Below are 22,935 nucleotides of genomic sequence, written 5' to 3' on the forward strand. Positions count from 1 at the left end.
AAATGTTTTCATGGGTCTAGGGCATTGAATATTGCAAAGCAGTTGGGAAAAAAAACTGAATTGGGCAAAAACGATCATGCTGTTGATAAGATATATTCTTGCTAAAATCCTAGAGCCTTGATTGAGAGTCCTGGCCCTGCAGCATCCTGAGCCTGATGTCTGGAGAAATGAGGCTGGGCAGAAGTGTTTGAGGCTAACAGTACTCAAGTCATCTTTAAAAGCTGCCCTAGAGAGCCCCGGAATGTGTCCACTGAATAGTGCCAATTCTCTGAAAATAACCTTATTTTATTGGCATTACAATTTCAGTGTCCTCCATATCTCCACGGCTGCTTTGATTTAAGACATATACCCAGAGAGGAAACTAGAATTCATATTAATCTTAAAATGATCATTTTCCCACTAAATTAAGAATTTTATAGTCTGAAATGTTTTGCTAAAGGAAGGGCTCCATCAGAGGTGAATATCAGGAGTACGGTTCACATCTATGGTAGGGGATACAAAAGCTAATATCCCTTTTCACATTTACTCTTTTTCCATTAAAAGATTTTAAAGCCTAACATAATAAATCCCTCATCATAACCAGATGTCTTAACCTAATTAATAAATTCATGATGAAGAGGAATGAATACCTTCTTTCCAGCAGGGGTGTTGGTGAGGCTTACTTCTGGCGTTGTACCAAATCAGCTGCCTGCAGCCATCGTATGCACAGGAGTATTCGTCGTCCCCAATGCCGTAGCCTTCCTGGAGGGAGAGAGGGCCCAGAAGATTAGCAAGGTTCTGCCTGCTGTGTTCCATTAACCTGGTGGCTAGAATTCTAAGCTTTTTGGATGAAGGGAGAGAGCCTACAGTTCTTGGAAGATACCAAAATTCTGACATAGAGTCAGAATAGAGTGTGACTTTACCAACAAATTTTTCCCAAGTTTCACATCTGTTAGTTCATTTAATTCTCATGAACCACCTTGAGGCTGGTGGTATTATATTCCATCTTAAGAGGAAATAAGGCTCAGAGAAGTCAACCAGCTTGCCCAAGGACATGTTACTAAAAAAGTCAAGTTTGGACCCTGGAATTTTCTGATTCCAAGGCTGGTGTGGGCAAACACCTTTCTTTCATGTAGTACACTTCAAAACACCCACATGCTCAGAGATTTCAAAACTGGAGACAACAGAAGGTTATAGTGGGTAATCAGCTAATAGGTATTCTGAGATATCTGAACATCACATAGGTCCTTGGCAGCTTCTTTTATTACTTCCTGCCTTTTAATTATTTCACAATTATTTTATTGTTAACATAAAAGGGGAGGTGGGATCTTAAGAAATTATTTTGAGCACTTATAAGAAGAAAATAGAAAATACAGAGGAAACATGCAGATCAGACAACTGCTATCTTTAAGGCTCAATGGTGAAAGATTATAGTGGAGAAAGGCATTGAAAATGTGGGCTGAATCCAAGTAAGATCTCAGATCCTGGTGATGGTCTGCTTATTCTATGCGACAATGCAGTGAGGAGATAGATTGGAAAAAGGGCTCCAAGATGCTTCTTGACTACTCAGACCACAACATACTGAATTCGGATGAGTGTTCTCCAAAGTGAGGCTTCTGAATTAGCTTCTGAATGCACTATTCAGACTACTCAAGAGTTAAATGAACTTGCATAAGTTCTCAGCGTAAGGCCGAGAAGATATTCACCAGTCTATTAGAAAAAACACCTTGCTATTCCTTTCAAAGCCTGAACAAATAAGTAAAAACTTACTTTTTATTTGTGGAGTGTTGGGGCATAGGCAAAAGGCAAGCAATTCTTTTCTATCTTTCCTTTCTAATGTCCTAGGAAGTCCTCCACTGAACACTTGAAAGAAATTCCTAGAAGATTCCCAGCCACCAAGAATTGGTTAAGAGCAGACTTTACCATGCAATGTCTTCTATGCCTGGATGAATTTCACAGTAAAGTGGCATTTGGAGACAGAGAGGGAACTCCAATCGTTTTAACCACAGATCAACTTCTACAGGCTAAGAAGTAGGTGCCTCTGCTAAGCAGAAATACACTTTAAAAAGCCCTTTGAGCTCACATACCAAAGAGCAGTCCAGATGTACTACACCCTCTTTCAATGTGAAAACATTCCCAGCGGAACTATAACTATGGTCTCCATCAGCTGAGGCAGACAAATGAGAGAACAGTGTAGCTAGCTTGGTACTTGGGGTGATTATTTTGATCTGTATGTTCTGGTCACGTATACTTTAGTAATGGCAACATTAATAAAAACAAACAACAAAAAAGCATTTATCCACAGTTTGTTGTTTACGGAATATATTGACTCCTTCCCTATGTGGTGGACACCATCCTTTCTTCTGCTGTCCAGTATCCCTACCACTTCCTACTATGGGAAATGTAATGAAGATACAATGTCCTGCCTCCTGCTCTGGAGATGGAGGGGTAAGATGTGACCTTGGCCAACCGGACCCTCCCATCAGACACCTAGTGTCTGTGACCCCACATGGAGGAATGGTTAGGACCTTTGTGGCAGCAGTGTTGGCATCCTGGTCCCTAAAACACTGGCTGTTGTACTTCCTGTGTCTTGGCCTCTGATGCTGCCTTGGAGCCTGCCTGGTTCTCAAACCCCTCAATAGTCTGGGAGCCCCCAATAGGCTTCCAAGTCATTCTTTTTCTGTTTAAGATAGCAGAGTCATTTTCTCCATGGCAAGAGGCTTCAACAGGGAAAGAAGCACGGGCTGCCTTGACCAGGGTTTGAATTCTTCACCAGCAGTTGGAGGCTAGGTGACTTTGGGCAAGTTTCTAAATTAATTTCTTTGAACTTCATTCTCATCTCTAAATGGGAGAATAATACCTTCCCAAACTCTCAAAAAGATTAGAGATGAGTATGTGAAAGACCTGTCACATGGCAGATGCTCATGAAAAGGCAAAAGATATTTTAGATAAGTCAACATGCACCCTTGGAGACTTGCTCCTCCCAAACCCCCATAAATATATACAAGATAACTATTCTCTAAGTGACCTGAACAAGAACTATCCTTTAGCTTCTCAGATTAATGATCTATGTCCAAGCCCAACACTTTGACCATCTTTTCAAAACCGAAGCCCAAGCAGTAGGAGTTAAAATAAGTCTATGAACAGATTTCAAAGTTTTAGAAACTGCATGTATTCTAGGAATGACTTATTCCATAAAACCACACCCTATCTGTACAGGCAAAAGGATTCAGAATCACCAGAACAATGTCCATGTGAAGCAAAGTTGTAAGTATGGCAACATCATTAAAATCCTACATTTGGGGAAAGATACATCAGACTTCACCAACCAGTACTTGAATCAGGGAAAAATGTTTCATTTTTGTTTTTTAAAGAAAGAAATTAAGTCTATCAAGCAATCTGGAGGGTAGGAAGATAGTATGTTAAGCCTCTTAACTTGAGAAGCCAAAGTTTTTGCAACTATATGGCAGAAATTAGTTTCATTGGCCACTAAAAAAACATTCAGTCTCAAATATACTACACTCAGACCTGTAGTGTGCTGCCAAATTAGGAGAGGCACATTTTATATCGAAGCTTTCTCCCGAGAGGATTCCACATTTCTTCTAGTTCCCAAACAAATCTTTACTTCCAAATGAGACTAGCTACTTCTCTGAGACTCTCTCCATTTTCAAATGCAAAGAACACAACTATTGTAGAATAGGAAGGGGACTGAATTCTAGTCCTAGTTTCTTTTTGTCCCAGTCTTAGTCTCAGTTTTCTCATCTGTGAAATGGAAACTGTGACAGTAAAAACTGTTGTGGGAATCGGGTGATAGGCTCTAAAATGAAGGTGCTCTGGAAATTAAGATTTTTTTTTAACTCCTAAAAAATCATCTTGAGGACATCATTTGGGGCAGGCTGTCAGTGTAATTGATACTGTCTTCTTTAAATTAGTGCCCAAATTGGGCACTAAAAGACTAACTGGCATTGTTCTCCAGACCCACTTACTTCTGACTACATGGTGTCACAAAAAAGCCCCATTCTTCCAGGTTTTAATTAAGGCCTAGAGGACTAGGAGGCGCCGCATCAGGGAAGGTTCCCAACAAAGCAATGGCAGACTGGGGTCCAGTTTTCCATCCTGGACAAAAATCCAGACCTGACCTCTCCCTGGGCCCTCTTCCTCCAATTTGTCTCTTTCCAGCAAGGAGTTTAGTAAAATGCCATGAACAATTCCAGGATGCTGTACAGCCTTGTTGAAAGGGCACTTTAGAAACTAGCTGTATGGGATGGGAGGCTATTATTTAGATTAACATAAAAAAAAAAATCTAAGGGACTTTTCCCAGCTCAAAGGGTAAAAATCATATGTCCACAAAATATTCCTGATCAAAACTGGATTAATTCCAAACAGCTTATAATATGACTATGAGAGGAAAGCCGATTGGGTTGGGCATTAGAAGGGTATAAAGTGACAAGAAATTAACATTTGTAGGAAAGCGAAGAACCCCAACCTCTCACACCCAGGTAGAGGCAGCCCAATTCTGCTTCCTCTAGTGGACTTAATTTTCCCTTATAAATTACAGCTTTGTCTAGCAAAAGATAAATACTGAATACTGAAAACAAATGTGCCTACTAATTATAAGGTAAAAGTAAGAGGAGTCAAGACAACATTTAGTATTTTATGAAAGGAACAGAATTCCTACGAAGTTCCTAAAGCTTAAACGCAAGGTAAAAACCATCACTGGACCCAATATAAAAACTGAGCCAAACATGTGGCTGGGGCTGGAGCAGAGCCTAAAAAGAAAAAGAGGGGCTTCCCTGGTGGCACAGTGGTCAAGAATCCGCCTGCCAGTGCAGGGGACATGGGTTCGAGCCCTGGTCTGGGAAGATCCCACATGCCGCGGAGCAACTAAGCCTGCGCACCACAGCTACTGAGCCTGCGCTCTACAGCCTGCGAGCCACAACTATTGAAGGCTGTGCGCCACAACTACTGAAGCCCATGCGCCACAACTACTGAAGCCCACACACCTAGAGCCTGTGCTCCACAGCAAGAGGAGCCACCCCAACGAAGAGTAGCGCCCCCCCGCTGCAACTAGAGAAAAGCCCACGCGCAGCAACAAAGACCCAATGCAGCCAAAAACAAAATAAATTAATTAATTAAAAAAAAAAGAGGAAAAAGAGCACATCTAAACTCTGGGTGGAAGATTAACATGAACTTAAAACTTGAGGGGGAAAAAAACAGCTGACGGGCAATTTCACCTGTGTTTTCCTATTTCTAAATCAGTTTAGAAAACCACTGTTAGGGATTTGGCACCATGTGATTCAGCCCAAGGAACGATTATTGTGCAAAACTATCTGAAAAATGAGTATCCGCCACCCACTCGCCAAAAAAACTGCTGCTGCTCTCATCCACACAGGTCTCCAAGGTACTCACATGATTGAGAAACTTGCTGTCTCGTGTGGCCCAGCCGATCTGCATGACACCAGAAGTGACCACTGTTACTTCGTAGTACCACACCCCAGCATCCACACAAAAGGTGCAGCGCACACTTTCAAAAGAAGAGGCATCACAGCGAGCCTGGCAAAATCAAAGAGCATGGCAGTCCACCATCAATGCCTGAAGACCACCAGAGATAACCAACGGCTCAGAAGGTAGAATCTATTCTTCCTCATTAAAGCTCCTGGTGGACTACTGTCTTCTTCCCTGTGCATTCTCAGTGACAAAAAGTACAAAACCGAAGGAAGGACACTCTATTTTATAGTTTAATTTCCAGGGAGTTCCAGATTGAAAGGATTGGAAGACCTCAAAGTAAGAATTAGTGAAGGCTACTGGCTTCATTTTTAAATACTTACAGAGCTTTGCTCTTATAGTAGAATCTTTTCCAAATGCATAAACATTGTACTTGTTAGGGAGGGAGATGAGGGAGAGAAGGATATTGAAGTGTATTAGATGGAGTACCTAAAAATAATCTGAAGCAGAAAACTACATAAAGCATTTGGCAAAAAGATGTAAGATCAAAGAACCTATTTGCAGCCATTCTTCAACGGCTCTTTAATCTTGACATGTCTAGTGCCTAACGGTACCTTCCTGTATATAAGCGGCTCTTTCATTAACCTTCACCCCCAAATCAGCAACATTTTCAACATAAAGGGAGAAGGTGAAGCTCTAGACTGAATACAATTGGTTATGCAGGGATTTAAAAAAAGGAAGGGCCGGGCTTCCCTGGTGGTGCAGTGGTTGAGAGTTCGCCTGCTGATGCAGGGGACACAGGTTCGTGCCCCGGTCCGGGAAGATCCCACGTGCCACGGAGCGGCTGGGCCCGTGGGCCGTGGCCGCTGGGCCTGCGCGTCCGGAGCCTGTACTCCGCAACGGGAGAGGCCACAACAGTAAGAGGCCCGCATACCGCAAAAAAAAAAAAAAAAAAAAAAAAACCAACAACAAAAAAAGGAAGGGCCTCTTTTAGAAACACTAGTCTTTGTACCTTTAACTGCATAAAATGGCAGAGATGAAAATCAGACATGTTTAAACCAGTCAATAAACATTACAGCATGTACTATATGTATAGGACCATGTTAGATATGAAAGAGTAAATAATATCCCAAACACGCTCTCTCCCACCACTTCTACCTCTAAACACTGCGTATATAGAACATTTCCACCTATTTTGCAAGGATTGCTTTTGTTCAGAACCAGGGCAGGAAAATGAGGACAAGATTTTCTCCCCAGAATGGTCCATCTATGGAAGCTTTACCTCCAAGCCATGAGGCGAGATCTTCAGGTACTCACTGACATCGTTGCTATTTAGCATGGCCTTAATGCTATTCAAGTCCACTTTCTCATAGGTCAGCTGCCTACCTTCTTTTAAAACTGCAAAAGAAAAAGTGGGCACATTTCTAAGGCAGGCTGTTGTGGAGAAAAAAGCTACTGTCATCGCTAGTTGCCATTCTAGTTAAGAAGTGGAGGTGCTCATAAATGGCAGAATTGATAGACTTATAACCTTAACTTTGCTGCTACACTGCCATATGAAGATTAATTAAGCAAATGCTAGTAAAAGCAGCACTGCTAGGTTTATATTTCTGTTCCCTATAGTCATTATTTTGCATGCAGCAAAATCCAAATGGTACTTTTTCAGAATTATTCTTTAACTGGCACTACACAGGCTGGGCACTGAGCTACTCCCCATAATGCTGCAGTAGGAGCAGAGGGGTCACATGTCCAACTGTGCTTTCGCACAGTGCTACCTGTGGGAGGGGGAGTGAGGATAGAGCAGTAATATAGTTTTAGTTCTTGCAGCTCTTGGAGGAGAAAAAGAAAAGTTGGGAGCAACTCTCACGGTATAGGTAAGACATGACTTGAGTTTTGAAGAGCAAAGTTGGGACAAAGAGAGGAGTAAAGAGGGAATTCCAAGTGAGGGGAACATGCCCAGGGGTAGGAATGATTGGGAACTGCTTGTAGGACAGTGAGAAGAGTTTGTGTTGGAAAGAGTTGATTAGACAGTAGCATCTGATTAATGGCCTGGATGCAGGAGGAAACGGGACCAGTAAAAGTTTTCGAACAGGAGAGTGCTGCAATTAGAAGCATTCCATCTAATAGTCTGAAGAGTCCCTAGACTCTTTACTTTACTGCTAGAATATAGCCAACCCACCAGTAGAGGACCTTATATGGAAAAACTCACACTCACTGTCACAAAATAAAGACCTGTGATCCTATTTAAGAAGTGGATTTGGAAATGAAAACAGGCATTTTAATACAGGACAACTCCTACTTACAGAGATTGTCTAAGCTCCACTGGGCACAGAAACCAACTTGACGTTTCAGATAATCAGGATCATCAGCCCAGGACTCTAACGTGACAAGCCGGTCACTAATACTGGATTCAGATATAGTCAATTTATTTTCACCTGTTGGGAAGACATAAACCTTAATTTAACCATGAAAGAGTAGGATGATTTACTGGGTAGATTAATGGAGGGAAAGAGTGAGGAGAGACAATTAGAGAATCTGGAAACTATGATAATGACAAAGCCCAAGAGCTCTATTTTCTAGAAAGTAGCAATATGATCACTAAATTTTTAGCTATAAAAAGTGGGTAATCACGGTCACCAAGTTTTGATTCTTTATATATATATACATATATATATATATATATATTTCTTTTTTAACATCTTTATTGGAGTATAATTGCTTTACAATGGTGTGTCAGTTTCTGCTGTATAACAAAGTGAATCAGCTATACGTATACATATATCCCCATATCCCCTCCCTCTTGCGTCTCCCTCCCACCCTCCCTATCCCACCCCTCTAAGTGGTCACAAAGCATCAAGCTGATCTCCCTGTGTTATGTGGCTGCTTCCCACTAGCTATCTGTTTTACATTTGGTAGTGTATATATGTCCATGCCACTCTCTCACTTCGTCCCAGCTTACCCTTCCCCCTCCCCGTGTCCTCAAGTCCATTCTCTACATCTGCATCTTTATTCCTGTCCTGCCCCTAGTCCTGTTTTTCAGAACCATTAAGTTTTGATTCTTTAGGTGAGAAAACTCTTGCCTTTGTCACTGTTACATCTTACTGGCTTTGAGATGTTTACCCAGACAAATCAGAATGTATGCATGCTTCTTATCTATTTATTTGGCTGTGCCACACGGCTTGAGGGATCTTAGTTCCCCAACCGGGGACTGAACCTGGGGCCATGGCAGTGAACGCCCAGAATCCTAACCACAAGGCCACCAGGGAATTCCCCAGAATGTATGCATGTTTGATGGGGTTCAAAAGCATCAGCTCATCCAGTAACTATGAAAAATAAGATTTTTAACAAGCGATATAGATCATTAATGTAAGAAGTCACTATACCTACTTGTCTGTGCAAACTTTTCCAGTGCGATAAGTGCAAAAAGCATGACTGTGGGGTGGGACTGTAATTTCTGAAAGACAACAAAAGGTAAAAAAAAAAAAAAAAAATCATTGCCCTGCAGAGGTGGCAAGTTATCAATTTCCTCTTCTTACCCAATGTGTGCTAGATTTTTTTTTGGAGCAGTAGGAGAAGTTTTACTCATTCAAGTCCATGATTATCCATTTGCTAATATTGTTAGTAATAAACCAAGATAGAGTCTCTTAAAACTTATATTATTTTCTTGAAGTTACTGTGTTCATTTATAGATATGGAAATTTCAAAAGTATCTTATTAAATGTACTATGTTATTTTACTTAGTATCATTTATATATTAAAGCTTTGTTAAATAAAATCATGCTGATTCTTATATTCCTTTAAGCAAGCCAAACAGAAGCCCAGAAATATAGCTAAAAATGGCTTTTTATTCAGAACCCTAAAAGGAGCCATTCATCACTACCAAGTTCCAAATTTATAAATAATGAAATTAACAACTTATGGCTTCATTTTCAACCTGTTCTCTGAAAGGAATTCTACAAATGCTGATGGTAGGTGGGATAGAGCAACAAGTGAGCTCTTTCAGTTACATTTAAGTTCATGTCACATGTGTTCACATTTGAAGGAAGGTCTAACTGCTTAACATCATATCTTCTCACAGCCATCCTTCCCCACAGCTATGCTAGGTGCCTGCAAAAGAGCTCTAGAACAACAGATGATTTCCACTCACTTTTCTGGTGCCCAACTGGGTTCTGCAGAGCTCATGTAACCATTGCCCTTCCCTGCTGCAAAGCCTGTTTAGCACCCTGCTTCTTGCCACATCCATCCTCATTCCCTCTGTCTGGTTTTTCAGGCCCTGAGCCCTCCCCACCTGGCTACTAAGTCTATGTCCTCCTGTCTCTGAACACTGTCTTCTGATCAGATAATTCTCTGTAATATGCTGGGAACATGGCCATTTCTGGCTCTGGGCTTCTGCCGGTGATGTGCCCTTAGCTAAGAAACCCATTTCTTCCTCCTGTGTGCACAAACAAATCCTAGCCCTGTGGTGTGACCCAGCTGAGATCCCACCTTCATCAGGAAGTCTGCCTCCCATGACTCCCAGCCCCCTCCACCCGTTTCTCCCACCTCCCAACCACCTTCTCAGAACCCTTGGCACTTGGTCCGAAGGAAGCTATTTTGCCCTTGATCGTATCCTGTCATAAAATGGAGGCTAATTATCTTGTCTGAGTAGTTTTGTTCCCCTAACCAGGAAACTGCTTGAGGGCAAAGGACTGTTAGACTACTTCTGTATCCCTACAGTGCTTACTTAGCATAGTGTTAAGTGTTTTAAGTACATATCATATAGGTCCTGAAAAAAAGGGTCTTTCAGATTTTGAAAAAAGGCCAACGCACAGTAGGCCTGAAAAATAACTTTAAAAAACATAGACCAGTCAAGACTGCAGTCAAGCAGTGTGAGAGATCCAATAGCACAGCCTTGGCAAACCGCAAGCTTCACAGACGATATATCAAATACTCAACAATAGTTTTAAGAGCAGTAATGGTGGGAGGGATGGAGGAACAGAGATTTATATACACTGGGAATCTGACCTCACAGTTTCCTGTTGGAATGCTGTGTAATTCTGTTTCCACTGCGGAGGTTCCTACTACCATTTGGCAGACTCTAAGGACGCACACAAAAAAAGCCAATCATAGCACCTATCTTATGACTAAATTTAAAACCAGACCAACTCAGCTGTTTTTGCTTGCAATAAATTCCTATCCTGCCCTTACTTTTTTTTAAACACAGGAAGGAATAGATAAACACTCAGGAAACACCTGCAAATAAAATTTATAGCTGATTCCATTCTCTGTGCCAGTGGCTAAGTGGGCAATTTTAGAAAAATGCACAATTCTAGATGACTAAGAATAACTAGCTTTGATGTCTCACTTACCAGACACTGTAGCAAATATTCCAGTATTCCTGGGCTAAGTAAACCTATACTTGCAGGACCTAGATGAATACAACAAACACTGGATATAATTAAATGTGTTACATTATTTTGAATTTGTAACTAATACCAATAAAATTGTAGAGCTCTTTTACAAAGTACTCTCATGTGCATTATCTTATTCAAGCCTCCTGCTTAAGGCAGGGAATAGTACTATCCCCATTTCACAGTTGAGGAACTGAGCCTACTCCTGAGACACACTCCTGAAGTGACTTACTCCAGGGCACTTGGGGAGCACATGGTAGAGGTTGAACCAATACCCATGTTTTGATTTCTAATCCATTGTTTCTTCCACCATAAATGATGCAACTAGCTGGGTTATTCACCTATATTTTGATGTTAACTTTCATAAAATAGGTAACATTCACAGACAAGTAAAAAATCTGCTTGTCTTCTCAGGAATTGCTCCAATTTAAAGTTCCTTTTCTTCTTCCCCTACCAAATATGTCTCTATTGCCTAGCTAAACTTTATAAAGTGTGTGTATATGTATATTACATATTACATACAATCTTTATCATATGAGCTTAGCCTTTTCTCTTATTTTTAATTTTAAAGCAAATAAGGAAAACTTTTTCTTTTAAATTTCCCTCTGAAAGTCCTCAAAGCTAAATTAGTTTGCATTTACCTCTGTGGCCTTGAGTAATTTTTTTCCAGTTAGACCCTGCTGCTCAATTTTATTTTATTTTTTTAGAGACACGTCTTTGTGGTAAAGCAGGTTTGATCAAAGACCTGCAGTGCCATCTTCCCCTTGATGTTAAACAACTTAAGATCTTCCTTGATGGAGCTTCCCAGAGTTACCTGCTAGTTTCTCAGCCAAGCAGCCTAGGACTGCAGATGTGTTCCTGTGTTTGGCAGGATGACCTGAGTCCTGGCAAGCTACTTCTCCATTTAAGTTGAGAATTTCAGTCAATTTCTGGAGTGCATCCTAAAAACAAAAATGTACAAATGGATTTGATAAATGTATTACTTAGGTTTTTTTTCCTCAAGGTAATTCTTTGACACAAAAGCAATAACCATGTGTTAAATCAACTCAGAATGACCATACAAAAATGATACAAAATAGTCACAGGATACCATTATTTTTTTAATTTTTATTTTATTTATTTATTTATTTATTTATTTTTGTTTTTTGCGGTACACGGGCCTCTCACTGTGTGGCCTCTCCTGTTGCGGAGCACAGGCTCTGGACACACAGGCTCCGCGGCCAAGGCTCACAGGCCTAGCCGCTCCGCGGTATGTGGGATCCTCCCAGACCGGGGCACGAACCTGTGTCCCCTGCATCGGCAGGCAGACTCTCAACCACTGCGCCACCAGGGAAGCCCAGGATACCATTATTGATGAGAAATATTATTTGATCAACCTGAAAGTTTTCTTAAATGAATTGCTAGATTCCATTTCATTCAAAATGTACCAGTTGTATCAAATATATGCTATATACTCGAGTCGTTAAACAGACTAAGTCCACCCAAATGCCAATATGATTGATAACAATAGGGCCTAGTGATACTAAAGTAAAAAGTTTCTTACAAAACTTTTTTTTTATCAATCAAGAACAAATATCACCAGAATTTTAAAGGCAAAGACTTTAAAAGACTAGGCAAAGGTCAATTCACCAGTGACAAGGCCAAAGACTTTTCCCTCTGTCCATGTTTTCCATGTTAGGCCCAAATGTCTGAGGCTTTAAACAAATGAAAGATGCCAGAATCCAAAATTTTAAAAAAAGGATTCCATAGACCATATGGAATAAGGCAATGAAAGTTAGATACTTTCATTCTACATAAGGGATAATCAAAGTTATGCCAATATTTAATATGTTTAAGACTCAAAAGTACTTTCGGTATAACAGTGTTTTCTCTTAATAGAAAATGTTTAAAAAACTTTTGTTATGAGGAAATTGTTTGGAGAGAGAGAAGAAAATCAGCTCAGCAACTGAACATTCTTTTCTAGTTTCAAAGATTGCCATTTCAGATATAAATGCTTCCAATTTTAACATTTTTAAAATTTTAAACTAAAGTTTTAGAGTAAGCTATTGACAGAAAGAGGATGTAGCAATTTATTAGTAATAAAAAACAAGTTTACATAATGAAATTAACATTAAATATAACAGACCCAAAATATATAAAAAGAAATGCATTATATCAAATGTTCTTTGTGGTCATTCATCCTGTGTTTAAGCAGAGATGTCAGTTTCATAAAAGATAAGTATTAACTTACTTTAGTGGGCAATGGACATTCATCTAGTAATAATGTTATAACAGCTGGTCCCAGTGGATCTTCCAATGGAATAACTCTAATTAAAGACTGGACAACGTCCAACCATCCTTCATCTAGGAGCAAATCAAGAAGATTATACGATGGAGCCATATTTAAAAAATGTGAATATATAACTTACAACACAAGATGACTTCACATTAAAATAGAAACACTCTTGGAAAACGGAAACATCCTATAGCTTTTAAGCAGCTAGTATTTGGCATGGACATGGTCATCAACTGCTAGTCATCACAGTAGAGACAAAGAATCCTAACTTACAGGAGTCTGGTGATTTGGGGGTATCTTTATTTGAACAACATTTAAGCTATGGTTCTGGGTTCTCAAATTATGATTAAATAGTTTCCAGCATCTTATTTATGACATAGGAGTTAACTGAGAAGATTAAGTATCTGAAACAGTTGGCTCTATTTTCAGAATGACATTTAGGAAATTGAGGGACAAAAAAATTATCCTCCCCATTCTAGAAGAGTTATAGTCGAAGATCTGTCAATGCCAAAAATAATTTTATTTTAATAATTTTAGTGAGATAAAACCATTACTGAAATATGCAGCATATACTCAGGATATAATACAGTGCTTATTAATTATTGTCCTTATACAAGAAAATTTCCATAGACTAGGGGTTTTTTTCTTCATCATATGTGTTAAGTATTTTTGAAGTCTTTTATTAAAAAAAAAAAGTGGCTACACTTCTTCATGATCATTAATTAGGAAGTATTTTAAAAAACTTTAAAAATACCTGTTTCTGCCATTTCGTGCAATGTAATCATTGAATAGGGAGGTTCCTGATCACTGAAAAACAAACATTCAAGACATCAAACTTGAAGAAATGAGAAATGACAATTTCAAATAAAAGTTCAAACTGGAAGTGTGGGGGTAGGAAGAGAAAGAAATGTACATTAGTGAGCATAGAGAAAGAGATGGAGGAGACAACCAGAGCTATAATCTATAAGGACAAACGCACACCACGTGTGCTCATTTCCAAGGTTACTGTCTATGATGGCCCACAAATAAAATGGGCAAAAGGGCACATGAAAGGACCACCATGTAGCCTGAAGTCAAAGCATGGGACTAATACTGGAGCCCAGAGCCCACTTTCAGCTTTACCTCTAGTGGCCCAATGCCAATAGAGACAAGCCAGGGAGGACAACATCATCTTCCTCACATGTACCTCAAAGAATCACCAGGAATGGAGATGACAATCCCAAATGAGGACTTACAGAAGCAAGGGCCTATGTAACATCTTCATTTTTAAGTGTTCTTCTGGTAAATATCACTATGTGCTTAAACTTCATAAAATGGTGTTAGAAGAAAAAGAAACCAAACTTAAGCTACTTAATCTTCTAGTCACTGCTCTAAAATGGCATTTTCCCCTTAATTCAGTGGACTTTCAAACTGTGATCTCAGGAATCCAAAGAGGTGCTTTAGGGGAACCTTTTTTTTTTTTTTTGCTGTATGTGGGCCTCTCACTGTTGTGGCCTCTCCTATTGCGGAACACAGGCTCCGGACACGCAGGCTCAGCGGCCATGGCTAACGGGCCCAGCCGCTCTGCGGCATGTGGGATCTTCCCAGACCAGACCAGGGCACGAACCCGTGTCCCCTACATTGTCAGGCGGACTCTCATCCACTGCGCCACCAGGGACCCTAGGGGAACTTTTAATAATGAATAAAATATTTCCCATCAAACAATGATAATCTAATTATTTAAGGAGTATATTCACTGCTTATTTGTTTACATATCGTGGCTCTCTGTTTCACTGTGAAAAAAAACAAAAACAAAAACGATTGTCTTCAATCTTTTAATCCTCAGAATAACCTTGCAATATGTGAATTACTAAATTCATTTCAGGTACTCATTAGGTGCCTGTGTTTGACACATCCTGTGCCTTTTCATAATAAGGGAAAATTCTTATTTAAAAGAATTGTCTTAAATGATATAACTAACGGATACAAACGTTGCTCTGGGGCAATCTGGCAATAATGAAATTAAGTATGTATATACTCAACAATGCTAGAGAAGTTATTACACAGGTGCATATGAGGTTATTTGCTGCAATGCTATTTGTAGGAACAAAAAATTTAGAAGTAGTGACCTAAGTGACTGTCACCAGATTATATGATAACAAAATATAGTACTTTTGAGCATACAAAGGAATACTCTGTAGCAGTCAGAAGCAGTTGTAGCTTTATATACAGCAACATAGGTCTCAAATATAATGTTGAGAGAAGTTAAAACCAAACAGACTTCTCTGTTATGTAAAATTTTAAAATCATACACAAAACAATATTTATAAACTTCCTATACAGACATAAACAAACATATGCCAGGCATATTGGAAGAACATACCTTAAATTCAGTAGAATGATTACCTACTGATATTTGGAGGTGGGTGGTAAAAAGGACAATGGGATTAGGGAAGAAGGGCAAACTAATAAAAATATGACAAGATCAGTGACCAATAACGAATATGAGCACCTGAATTCTATACAGACACTCTTAAAGGACATACACATCCCTACATTCAAAAAAACAAGATAAAATTCTTTGTGGAACAGAAATAGAGCAGAAACTTCTGGTGGAAGACAAAAGCTAAAGTCATAAGACTACTGGGCTCTGGGTCAAGAACTAGACAGAGGTCACCAGGAGCTTTATGCCTGCAAGGCAGGTAATGGGGACCAAAACCCCACCTGTGCAAGTGATGGAGCAGACTCACCAAATAAAGTGGGAACAGGGTACTGCTCTCAGTGAAAGGAGTTGCAGAGCTCTGAATGATAATCTGAGCTGCAACCGGTATAAACCTGCAAGTCTCTGGTGACAGAAAAAGGCAGAGAAAGCCATGCAGCAGGACCTGGGCTTCTTACAGTAGGATGGGAACTCAGAACCACCACTTTTAGGTTCAGCTGTGGACTGAAGGTCCCTGAGACCCAGATGGAGACAATAAAGGTGACAGAGAGAAAGGGAGAAAAAGACAGGGAACACACACACACACACACACACACACACACACACACACACACACACACACACACACACACACACACACACACACACACACACACACACACACACACACACAGAGTGAGGAAAAAAACTTCCATCAGGAGGAGCCTGCAAATTAAAATTCCAAAGTCATGTGAATAACATTAATACCATTAGCAATCTGAGGGTAAAGTTACTACCAAAAAAAAAAAAAAAGCAAATAATCAAACTTCAAAATGATTTTAAAATAAGTGTATTTCAAGTGTATTTCCTATAGCAGGTCTCTCACTATGCCATTAAGAACTGTACTGTCCTCTCAAATCAAGGTCATCCTCTCCTAAGTAACAACGAGAGAGGAGAACAATAAATATAGGTCATTTTATAATTGTGATATCTGCATACACCCTTTTACATATATTCTTACTAAGCCCATCTGTCCTGTCTTTTATGTTTAGTTTTAATAGCCTTATAAACTTCGCAGGTTAAGAAATTCTTTTCTTTAGCAGTTTTAAAAAAATAAGCTATGTAACTATGTTTACAAACTGTCTGAACCCCGTTTTGCCATTATATTTTCCGACATGTCCCTTCATACTTGCTCTGCATCTGCCTAATTTTTCCATTCTCAGAAGAGTTTTAACTATAATTCAGTACAAACAGGTTTAAGGTAAAAGTTAGGCTGTTATTCAAGTGTACACTACTTGCCTCACATAAGCGGATTATGTGCTTTAGCAACAAGTTTTCTTATAATTTGTAATATTTTCCTGAAGCTTGGAATTAAAGCTCCTCCTGCTTTGCCCCCACACTCTCTTAATCACCCTTTTAAAAAATACAGCAAAGTCTATTCTGTACCTGTTTTTCCAATGGGCTTAAATAACACTGCTGTGGTTTACTTCCTTATTTGGGAAGGACAACTTTTCAGTACAATTTCACAGCACGTTTTAAATGTCACTGTGAAGAAACTTTACATAACAGCTTCTAGACCCTTGCTTGAATTTAGAGGATGTAAATGGCATAGATTTATATTCAACAGATATTTCCCACAAACATATAAAGATTACATTAAATTAATTCAGGTACCAGAACTACTTCAAAGGCAGGTTTTAGTAAACTTAGGAAGGCCTTTCTGAATTGGTTATGGTGAATATTTGTAAGAACTACCTTCCCCCAGCATGCTCTATGGCAGATAGAAAAATATGCAAAATAAATTTATTTCTATGAGGAAAAAAAAATACCTCAGAATAATATGCACAGGTATACCTTGCTTTATGCTATACTTTCTCAGGAATAAACAAAACTGTGTTTTTATAAATGTGATTATCAAATATTTAGATACTTAAATATATACTAGCTGACCCTGAAGCAAAAAGAACCCAGATAGAACTTTTAAAAAAATACTGTCTTCTATTGAGCAATTGTTACATGCAAGGCACCGTACTAGATGCTTTATATATATTTTATCATGATAATCCTTGTAAGAAAGGTATTATTCTCCTTTTATAGATGAGGAATCTGAGGCTTAAAAGAAGTAATTTACTCAATGTCATGTAGCTAGTTAAGGGGCTGGCCTAGAATTTGAACCTTTGTCCACCATGGTTCTAAAACTTACTCCTAACTACTGTGCTATAGGGTTAAGTTAAAATATTTTTTTCAACTTGAACAATGCCCTTTAATTTCACTGTTATTCAATCTGGGATTTCGTACTTAGACAAAGCAGAGGGGAAAACAAAACAGGTACAGGTGTGTCCTGCAGTTTCTTTTAATTTACAAGCTTCCCAAATGGATCTAAGAGGGCCAACTAAGGGATAAAAAAGAGGGAGAAGGATGAAAACTCTCCTTGACTTAAGTCCTTCCATTGCCAACGGAAGTTGCATGCAGCTATGCTCTTGGTAAAACAACTCATCTTGAATCCCTGGTCAGTGGAGTAGATAGTCAAGCAAGATAAGAGTGAGTCTTCGTGAAACCATTACCTCTTGTAACTTCAACACAAACTCACTCCATACTGACTACGTTCCCTAATAAAGATCATAGCTTTAAATAGTGTTTTCTGCTACAGAAATGTTTACACATTTCCCGACAGGTGTACATGTTAGCAAGTAAAAACATCAAACCTTATAATTTACTCTGCCATCAGAGGAGAAATAAAATATTCTCCCCTTGCCCTATGAGCAACAAGGCTTGGCAAATATATCCTAATGAACGGAAGAAGTCCAAAAGTTATGGTTCCTGGCAGAAGGCTTTTCATTAGATAGGAGGTGACCATGAGCCAGATACTTACTTATCTACAAGAGTCCGTATGACTGCCAGTGTGTCCAGCACTAGTCCGTCTACATTTTGTTTCTTTCTCCTTGGCTCATGAGGTCCTCGGCCCCTCCTTGGTGGCCGAACAGGGTCCCGGGGTTGGCTCCTCATGTCAGCAGTGGGTACTGCACTGTCGGCCTGCTGCTGCTGGGTGTCAACGCTGTCTTCTGCTCCACTGTCGTCTCGGCAGATACAGGAATTACCCATGGTAGCAGTGGCACCTCTAGTCCCCAGGAGGCGGGCTATGTGCTCCTCAAGAGTCAACAGCAGACCCTGGCCAAGGCTTCTGCTCGCTAAGAACACAGCCCAACCAAAGATAATCATTTAGATAGTTTTCAGTTTTCCAAGTACTGTTGTCATAATCTGGATTTGAGGAACCTGCATCCTATTTGTTTTTAACAACTGAATGCTGAAGAAAGTTGCAGAGTTGATCTCCAACATTATCAGTTACAAGGAATCCTGGTCATCCAGTGGCAGTTCTAAAAGAAAAAATGAAAAGGAAAATGAATAAAAGATTCTCGCCTACTCAATTACTCGAACTTTCCTAGTTTGATATTATAGATATTAGGATTACAGTGAAGAATCATCTTTGGTTTTTTTATAGGTTTCTGACGAAAAGAGGTGTCTTTATATAAGAATTAACAACCAGTGGTTCCTTTCTATCATTATAGTATAAAGATGATCGCTAAACTATATCCTTGTAAACCACAGGAGTTACCATAGATTAAAAAAAAAAATCTCTATCGATACAGAAATACAAGAGAAGAATGTGTTCAACTGTTTTAAGGGCTCCTTTTGTGGATTAAAAAAAAATGTCTCCTTTCTTAATTTAAGTGTATGAGAAATTTTAATATGTTTCAAATAAAAATATCTAATTACAGATGTTTGTCTATATGGGGAAGGATGGCTACATGTATATGTATGGCTGAGTCGCTTTGCTGTACACCTGAAACTGTAACAATGTTGTTGATCTGCTATACTCCAATATAAAATAAAGTTTAAAAAAAGGACAGAAAAAAAAAGTTATGATACCAACGTGATAGCACCCACTTTATAACAAGAATAATAAAAGGATAGAGTGTTGTTTTTTTTTTTCTTTTTGCGGTACACGGGCCTCTCACTGTTGTGGCCTCTCCCGTTGCGGAGCACAGGCTCCGGACACGCAGGCTCAGCGGCCATGGCTCACGGGCCCAGCCGCTCCGTGGCACGTGGGATCTTCCCGGACCGGGGCACAAACCCGTGTCCCCTGCATCGGCAGGCGGACTCTCAACCACTGCGCCACCAGGGAAGCCCAGAGTGTTCTGTTTAAATTGCCCAAACTGCATAGATTTCCCATTTGGAGACACTCTTGAGAATTTACAGAAATCATATAAGTAGTTACAAAGTTTTTCTGTTATGTAAGCAAGACTCTGTTTTGGGGAAGGTAAATATATATCACAAGGTTACATTTTCACAGTGATAAGTTTGTTGCACACAACTGCTCCAAAGTTAAGAACAGGGATGCACCAATGATCTTTGTCTGAGCACCTCATATCAGGCACCAGGCTGGCACTGGGAGAATAAAGATGAACGAGATACAGTCCCCACCCTCCAGGAATTTGTGGATGGCCATTCTCATCCCACACAGCATGTTTATCATAAAAAAAAAAAAAAGCCTAATGATAGAGCCAGCTCTTCATTAAGCTGAGGAAATCTGGTTACATGTAAAAAGAAGTAAAGATTTGGAAGCAGGAGACTAACGTGGGGCTGGTAGCAAAAAGTAAAAAATCATGCTGAGACCTGAAGACTAGGACCCATAAGGACACAAACAGACACATAAGGATTAGAGGCTGGTAGTCTCTACTCAACATTTGGCTATTTATAATTACATCCTCATATCTTGATCACTGGCTCAGAAATAGATATAAATAAAATAATTTAGTGGGATCAGAAGCAAGAGAAAACTTATTTCTGTTATTTTGGACAGATTTGTAGTAAATTCTTTTAAATATTTGCCCAGTCTAATTACTGCTCATAGGGGAAAAATGGAAGGGAAAAAATATATATATAATATTTAATCTAATCTAATATGTAGAGAGGGGGAGGGACAGGGTAAGGGAGGGAGGGAAGAAGAGGAGAGAGGAGAGGCAATGGATAGACATTCTCTCCCTCCAGACTACCGAGACAGCAATGGCTGAGCCAAGCAGTATGACAGATGTTCCTGGTTCTCCCAACATAGTCAGGCTGTGTTCAAAATTTGGAGGTTGTACTTTAAAGGATGTGACTGAAGTATAGGTAGGAATATGATGCAGGGATTCAGCTGAAAATAACCTTTTAAAAGAGAACACAGTGGAAATTCCCTGGTGGTCTAGTGGTTAGGATTTGGCGCTTTCACTGCTGCGGCCCAGGTTCAATCCCTGGTCCGGGTTCAGTCCCTGGTTGGGGGACTGAGATCCTGCAAGCCGTGTGGCACAGCCAAAAATAAATTAAAAATAAATAAATAAATGAAAGAGAACACATTCTAAAACAGCAAAGAGTGGAAGTAATACCATACCATTCCCATCACTGCAGGGGCCAGGGTATATAATTCCCTCCAGAGGGTAGATAACCAAGAGATTTCAATGCTTAAAAGGAGACAGAAATCAGAAATAACTCTTTTAAAGGGTCCTTGGTATAAATTTCTGTTGATCTTATAAATTATGCTGGTTTCTGAGAAAGACCAAAAAGCAACATTTAAGACGTGATGCTTTGGAACTTCCCTGGTGGTACAGTGGATAAGACTCCGTGCTCCCAATGCAAGGGGCTCGGGTTCAATCTCTGGTCAGGGAACTAGATCCCACATGCATGCTGCAACTAAGAGTTTGCATGCCACAACTAAGGAGCCTGAGAGCTGCAACTAAGACCCAGCACAACCAAATAAAATTAAAAAAAAAAAAAAGTGGTAAAATCTCAGACAGCAAACATTAGGTTAAAAAAAAAAGTGATGCGTTGGCCCTTCCCACAAGAAAGTTCACAGAGGAGGCACTGCTGGAACAATTTGGATGACAGGAGGTAAGAATCCAAGGTTTCTGGCAGGCCTGCCACTGGGCAGTAGCTTAGCTAATGTCACTTCCTTGAAATCTTAAATTATTAGATTAAAATTTTTTCATCCATTGATTTTTTAAAATTAATTTTTATTGGAGTATAGTTGCTTTACAACATCCATTGATTTTTTTTAACATCTTTATTGGAGTATAATTGCTTTACAATGGTGTTAGTTTCTGCTTTATAACAAAGTGAATCAGCTATACATATACATATATCCCCCTATCTCCTCCCTCTTGCATCTCCCTCCCACCCTCCCTATCCCACCTCTAGGTGGTTACAAAGCACTTAGCTGATCTCCCTGTGCTATGCGGCTGCTTCCCACTAGCTATTTTACATTTGGTGATTTTTAAAAAATAAAAAGTGAGAGGGAATTCGCTGGTGGTCCAGTGGCTAAGACTCTGTGCTTCCACTGCAGGGGGCACAGGTTCAATCTCTGGTCAGCGAACTAAGACCCCACATGCCGAAATGCGGCCCAAACAAGTAAACAAAACCAAAAAACATAAAAAGTGAATACATGTTCGTTTTATAGACCTAAATGCTGCAAAGGTCTTTTGCTCTTTTCTGAAAGGCTTTCTTCATAGCCCATTCCCTTCCTGGAGGTAACCCCTGCTAAAAGCTTCATGAATCTGTTTCCACACCTATTATTATGTACTTACGAACTGGCTTTAAAAAAATTAATTAGAACATCACCATATTTTCTATGATTTGCTTTTCCCCCCTTAACATCTTTCTATACCAGTATATATAAAACGACCTCATTCCGTTTAAGGCTGTACAGAAATCCATACTCTGGATTAACATAGTTTCTTAACCAATAGTCTATAAACGTCTGTGGCTAAGCCAGCTAATACTTTGCGGATGGCAGAATGTAGTGGTCCAAGATTTGATACAAGGGAACTCTACTTGGGAATGAACGCTCTATCTTCTGGGGAGGTGCTCTCAATGTTATCAGAGCAGGAGGGAATTCCACTGGCTTCTCTAAAGCTCCAGAACCTTTCCATGCAATCCGTATGGAAGTTGGGATGGACATGACATGCAAACAGTAGATTCAATCCAACATGACACATTAAATTGGAGGAGGCATACCTGAGGAAGGGAGACAAATCAGGTAGTAAAAATATCGGCAATGATTTGAGGATGTCAAGGTGAGATCAAGTCTCAGAAAACAAAGCCCTGAAGGGGAGAGAACAGGGGATCCTATAAAGTTACAGTTTAATGCTAACACTTGTAGAGCTATTTAGAATAACTAACAAGAAACAATGTTGGGAGTGATTGTGAGGAAAACAGTGGGTTAAAAATAAGTTTACAGACATTGAAAAACCAGTGGAAAAGTGTGAGTCATGATATATACATGATCTGTTAGGATACAACTAACTATCCATGTAAGGGGAATGAGATTCGTATCACAAGCCATATTTGAAAATTCCAAATGGATGAAATTTTTTAATTAAAAAATAAATGCATAAGAAAGAAAGAAAGGAAGGAAGGAA

General features: G+C 39.5%; 1 protein-coding gene across 2 annotated transcripts in view; it reads right to left on the minus strand.

The window, feature by feature from the left end:
• RSPRY1 (ring finger and SPRY domain containing 1) overlaps positions 1 to 22,935 on the minus strand; it is a 46,684-nt gene that overhangs the window by 13,774 nt on the left and 9,975 nt on the right. For both annotated transcript variants that reach the window (XM_004264920.3, XM_033418999.2), the window contains exons 2-11: positions 18,357 to 18,858; positions 13,841 to 13,893; positions 13,042 to 13,154; positions 11,626 to 11,752; positions 10,770 to 10,828; positions 8,809 to 8,875; positions 7,725 to 7,856; positions 6,707 to 6,822; positions 5,389 to 5,532; positions 630 to 741 (exon numbers count right to left, since the gene is read on the minus strand). In XM_004264920.3, the coding sequence (XP_004264968.1) occupies positions 630 to 741; positions 5,389 to 5,532; positions 6,707 to 6,822; positions 7,725 to 7,856; positions 8,809 to 8,875; positions 10,770 to 10,828; positions 11,626 to 11,752; positions 13,042 to 13,154; positions 13,841 to 13,893; positions 18,357 to 18,703 (1,270 nt within the window). In that variant the 5' untranslated portion in view covers positions 18,704 to 18,858. The remainder of the gene's footprint in view (positions 1 to 629; positions 742 to 5,388; positions 5,533 to 6,706; positions 6,823 to 7,724; positions 7,857 to 8,808; positions 8,876 to 10,769; positions 10,829 to 11,625; positions 11,753 to 13,041; positions 13,155 to 13,840; positions 13,894 to 18,356; positions 18,859 to 22,935) is intronic.

This window comes from Orcinus orca, chromosome 20 (genome assembly GCF_937001465.1).
Source record: "Orcinus orca chromosome 20, mOrcOrc1.1, whole genome shotgun sequence".
NCBI classification, from domain to species: Eukaryota; Metazoa; Chordata; class Mammalia; order Artiodactyla; family Delphinidae; genus Orcinus; species Orcinus orca.